The following is a 5,484-nucleotide window of genomic DNA, read 5'->3' on the forward strand; positions in this document are numbered from 1 at the left end:
CTGGAGGCGAGACAACGCTTTTTAGGAAAAAACTCCAGTGCTTCAGGTCAGGTGGAAGCGCGGTGTGCTCCGGCCGCCGCTGCGCATCCCGTGCCCTGTCAGACAGCGACACTGAAACCCGGGGGTTTTGGTGCTCTTCTCGGTGCTCGTCTCCCGAGTAGCGCAGGCTCGCGGGATGGCGAAACCGCAGCAGAACGCGTAAGTCAGGATTGTATGTGGGGCTGTTCCTGTTTTGGGAAAAACTGCGCTGCGCCTTTTTCCAGGATCGTGTTCTTCACTGCAGGTGGGTGGCGGCGATGCTGCCGGGAAGAACCGTCACTTGCCAGATCCTCCCTGAGCAAACCACAGCTCTCTGATGGCTCCATGCGGTTTGGATGGACTTGGGTCGCTGCTCATTACTGTGACGAACCGCGACTTCTTTAAAAGGCTTTAAAAAGCCTTTAAGAAACCTTTATGGTTTATTACTCACAGGAGGAAGCAGTTGGTCTCTGTATGGGGTGGTGAAAAAAAAAGTTTGCCTTCTGTTAAAGTTTTACAGAAACCATATGTTGTGAAATGTTGGTTTCAGAGAAAACATCACTTTAATGTATTTCCTAAATATATGATCAGGTAGATGAAATGCTTTGAAGTTATGACTCTACTTCTAAGTTGCTCCACGTAGCTTGGACCAGTGTTTAGCAGTGTTTTCAGCTATCAGTCATTGTGTCAGGTCAAATCAGTGTGGTGGAGGTGACACAAAATCACGAAGGGGAAGGTTTGAGAATTACTGCATTAAGCAATGAAATGGATGTAAAAGGTCTCATTAGCTCTGTGTCATCGCATCCAGGGTAAGAAAAGATACTACGATATGACTGTGTGTGATCAGGTAAGAAAACTGCTCCTGCACTTGCTCTTTTGGAAACCCATGGTTGTGGTTGTTGGCACTTGGGGGCCTCCACGTGGGACTGGAGCCCTCTCCTCTCCCATGTGTGTGATTCACACTGGGGAGGTGGGAGAGGCAGAAAAGGTGGGTGAGGGGAGCAGACACAAAGGAAGTTCACGTGATTCAAGTCTAGGAAGGTTTTTACTGACTGGTGTATTTAAAGCTGAGGTTGGATGTAATAAAGGCCTGGGTTTCACCTTTCGATTCCTTACCTGGCTTGATTGTAACTCCCCTGGCACCTCTCTGCAGCTGACAGTTTTCTGAGCAGTGTCAAAAGATCTCTTGTGTTCCTCCCAGTTCCAGCTGAGAGCGAAGGTCAGATTCCCATCTAATTTAATAGCTGTAATGCTGAGTTGATTATTTCAGCTGAGAATCTTGCAAGACTTCACTTCTCACCCGGTTACTTTACGTCCCCTGAGATGCTGCGCAATGGCCTTAAACCAAAGGCTTGTTAATGCCTTCTGAATCTCCTGAGGTTTTGAAGGAATTTCTTGGAAGCAAAGCCTTTAGTGAGGGGTTGGGTTTTTGGGTTTTTGTGCATATAGGTGTCTGTTCAGCTGTTAGTAATTTTCTCTGTGCTTTTTCACCAGTTGCTTTCTAGTTTATGAGTGCTGTTTGACTCAGAAGTTAAAGGTGTGTCTTAAAACAATAGTGTGGTGACATTTTTGTGCATTTTAGAACAGGATAAAGATCTCAGGATAAACTTTCTTGCTCATGACACTTACGTATTTTTGTGAACATGTAATTATGGGTAGGTTTGTGTGGGGTTTCTTTTTTAGTTAGTAAGGTTGGAAAATATTTTGGGCCAGCATAAAAGCTACAAGGAATTGTTAGCTCATGAGTCAAACTAGAAATGTCACTTCAGCTTTACACCCTCTGTTGATGTGAGAGAGCTGCGGCTGCTCTGATCCACTGGTTTGGTTATGAATATGTATCTTTGGCACTGTAAGGGAAGATGAGCAGGAAAAGGCAAGAGTGCCCAAAGAAAAAGTCAGCTTGTCATTATGATATGTGAGTATGAAGCAGGAGTGAATATACACTGTGCCACAAAACCTGAGCTTAACGTTCTTACTAAGCAGATTGATTTACTGCATGTATTTTCTTTGTATATTTAATATTTTTACTAGAGGGTTCAAAGCTTGGAAACGCAGATAAGAAAAGAGCTGTCGAAGGACATTTTTGGAACAGGGTCCCTCATCATACCTTATGCATCAACTGTTCAGGGAACCAGCATGTTTTCCTCAGGTGTATTGTGAAGCTGTGCTTTGCAAGGTTACCTCTTCAGGACAGCAGACTTTGCTGCAAGGCAGTACTTTCACAGGCTGTTTTGTTATCTGAGGCCAGAGAGTATCAGGTCTCTGTGTGTACACAGTGCATTACTCAACTTACTGGATTAAAAAAAAACCAGACCAAAGCTGCTTTGGTCTGACCACATGTGCTTCGCTCCCTCAGTTGGAATACGCGTATTTTTTGGCCTCTGATTCAAAGTCTCTTTATTACAGATGCTGTTTGACATAGCTGTCTGGAGGGAAGGTGTCATGCTTTTGATGTCTCTCTGACGTTGAGTTTAGGGATAGCAAAGTTGTGGTCCTTGTCCTGGTTGACTCCATATCCTCTCTGGGCAGTGAAGCTGCCCTGGGGTCCCTCAGGGACACAGAGATATTTTGCCTGAGGGGTGATCGAGGGAATCCTGCCAGTCCCCTTCTGTATCTCCCTCTGCGTAGTCCTGGGTCTGTCTGGGTGCCCTTTTGGTGCCCTTTTGGTGCCCTTTTGGTGCCATGGTCCTGTCTGCTGTGGTTTGTTTGGTATGAGGATGAGGAGGTGGACTTAGGGAGGAAGGGTAACACTGGATTCAGTCCTGGTAAAGGTCTGGCATACTCAGAAGGAAGCAAGTAATTAGTTCCTACATTCCCTGACTTGATTTTGTAAAAGAAAAAAAAAAAAAAACTAAGGAGAGCCTGCACTTCGATTGGTGTTGGTGCTTTTAAAGCTATGTCTGAATTTGAAGAAGAAAATGAATGAGAGCAATAAAAGACTTTAATAGCTGGATTCAGGGTAACACTTGATTTTTGGAGCATTTTGATGCTAAGGGTATCCATAAAAAGAGCCCAATCAACAGAGGTCTCCTTTAGCTCCTGAGCCTTATGGCTGGCTCTGAAATTCCTGTTCTGTCAGCAACAGGACACTCACTGTTACTGCTCTTACTGATACGTGTGTGATATGCTTTTATTGTAGCAGTTAAGAGCACAGATAGCTGGGTAAATTGTGTCTGTACTGGAAGTGCTATTGTGGAGCAGTGAATCAATTAATCTCTTACCTGAATAGACAACCTGCAGGGCTTGTTTTTCCTCTAAAGAGGCATAATTGGAATATGAGTATAGCATTTCCAATTTTAAAACTTTCAAGTATCTTAGTCGTAACCAATCTCATTTTAAAAACTTGAATAGTTAGAGGTTGTCCAAAACAATTATTGAAACTTTTGTTGCTATAGTACTTTTTTCAGCCTGCATTTTCTCCTGCTGATGTGCTGGAACTGATTCCTGTTGAAGATAGTGCAGTGATACATGAATCATTACTTTCTCCCTATAGCCATGTAAAGAAAAATCTGCAGGAGCTCATTACTTTGTGGATTAGCAGGCTTTACCTCCTACTGCTCAGTCCTGAAAACAGAAGGGAATAAATGGGTCTCGAATAATCTCCTGTCTTTACTTAACAAAACAAACCAGATGTGAATCCTCCCTCCCAGATGTCTCAGTTGCTGTGGGAAGTTACACTAGCTGAGATACTAGAGAGTAGCTATATTATGTTGCCTCTTATATTTATTTCTTGCTTTTTGCTTTTATTATTTTTGAAAAAGATTTTTTTGAGGGACCGTATTCACCACTTTTCAGAGATGCAGACAGTTACAAGGTGCTGGATGCCAGTGTGTGTGCTGAGCAAAATTTGTCTTTCTTTACACTGCTGCACATAGGAAGCTACTGGGGTTGTACATCAGGTTAGGCGAATGGAAGAGGTTTAGAGTCTTGGAGGAGATAAAAGATGCAGGAGGTTCAGGGATCCTGGAAGAACTGTATTTCCTAATGTGCCTGAACTGTTGGAGCATTTATGTTTTTCTGTATCAGCACCAGAATTATAGCAATCATGGTAACAGCTTTCTTCCAGGTGAGGAGGGCTGGGCACAACAAGCATTTTAGTGTGTCTGAGGGAAGTTCAGATGCTGGAGTGGGTTGCACACATTGTGTTGGCATCTCTGAGAGCTGTTCAGTTTCTGCTGAAGCCTGTGGTTCTGACATTTCCAAAACAAGCGTTGGAGAGTGCTTTGCTGCTAAGGGGTGAGTGATAAGCTGAATATCTTCCAGAGCTTTTCACGAGAACAGTCATGTAACTGCCCTAAGAGTCATGACCTTATGACTGATTACTCTTGAAGTTATCCAGCAGGCCATTTAGAAATCCTGCCCATTAGTGAGAAGAAAAGCTTAAGTGTTCCTTCCTGTCATATTGTGGTAGCTGAAATGAATCATCCTTGCACTAAGAAGTTTGAGAATTTCTTTGTGTGGAAGAATGACTTAAGGTCTTAATAGCTACACTTCTATTTTCTTTGTTTACAGCATGGTGACAAGAAGGCAGATGAAGCTTCTTCCAAGGTGGGAGAGAAAAAAGCAGAAGTGGGAGAGGTAAATTCAAATGTTTGAACATACTAAAAAGAAAAGTTGGTAATGAATTTTCTCATATATGTATTTTTGCCTTTTGATAGCAAAGTGGTATCTTTTGGACAATTAACTGGTGACTCCACTCAGTCATTATTCATCCCAGGAATGTTTAGTTTTGTCTTGTGCTGCTGAGCAGTGTCCTGGAAATATTTTATTTGCTTTGTTCATATTTTCCCTAATATTTCACATTGGTATCCATGGAAATTACCTCAATAGAGTGTCTACTGTGCAGTGCCAGGGCAGTGTGGGACACATCTGATGGCCCTGGTTTCACAGCTGCCCAGAAGCACAGGTGAAGTGAGTGCACTGTGATGCTTTCCCCCTGATGCTTCATCCATAGCAGAGGCTTTGTTGGAAATAACTTTGCCTAAGCCTGTTTGACTGCCCTGCAAATCAGGGTCAGTGGCTGCTTTTATTACAGTCCTCTGAAGTAGATGATTTAAGCAACTGCTTTCCTTTCCTGTCCAGAAAGCAAGGCTTCTCTAGCCTGAGAATGTGTTCCTTCTTTCCTCTCCAGACAGCTTGTTTTTTTCACAAATACCATTGTGCATTTATACATTCTTGGTTTAATGCCATATTCTTTGACTGCACATTGTTCCTCTTAGTAGAGAAGTGCTGACATTTTTGTGGGTGTCTCGGTTTTGAAAGACAGGTGTCTGCTAAGGAAGGCAGAGGCCCCCCTTGAAGTGGCAGATATAACCCCTTTTCCCTCCAAGTTATTATATTTTGAAATCAAGGGCCTTTAGGCAAAGATGTGGGAAATAGGAATAACAGTTCTTTACTCTATATATATATATATGTATATAACCAGTCAAACAAAACAACAACAACTATGGCAGTAACAGCAATCAC

The 5,484-nt window shown here is 42.9% G+C and overlaps 1 protein-coding gene across 1 annotated transcript in view; it reads left to right on the forward strand.

The window, feature by feature from the left end:
• Window positions 1–306: 306 nt before the first annotated feature.
• CAST (calpastatin) overlaps window positions 307–5,484 on the forward strand; it is a 61,910-nt gene continuing 56,732 nt past the window's right edge. Inside the window, exons 1-2 of the mRNA XM_017735351.1 lie at window positions 307–865; window positions 4,531–4,596. Of these exons, the coding sequence (XP_017590840.1) occupies window positions 848–865; window positions 4,531–4,596 (84 nt within the window). The 5' untranslated portion in view covers window positions 307–847. The remainder of the gene's footprint in view (window positions 866–4,530; window positions 4,597–5,484) is intronic.

This window comes from Corvus brachyrhynchos, unplaced genomic scaffold (assembly GCF_000691975.1).
Source record: "Corvus brachyrhynchos isolate BGI_N302 unplaced genomic scaffold, ASM69197v1 scaffold22, whole genome shotgun sequence".
In the NCBI taxonomy this organism is placed as follows: domain Eukaryota; kingdom Metazoa; phylum Chordata; class Aves; order Passeriformes; family Corvidae; genus Corvus; species Corvus brachyrhynchos.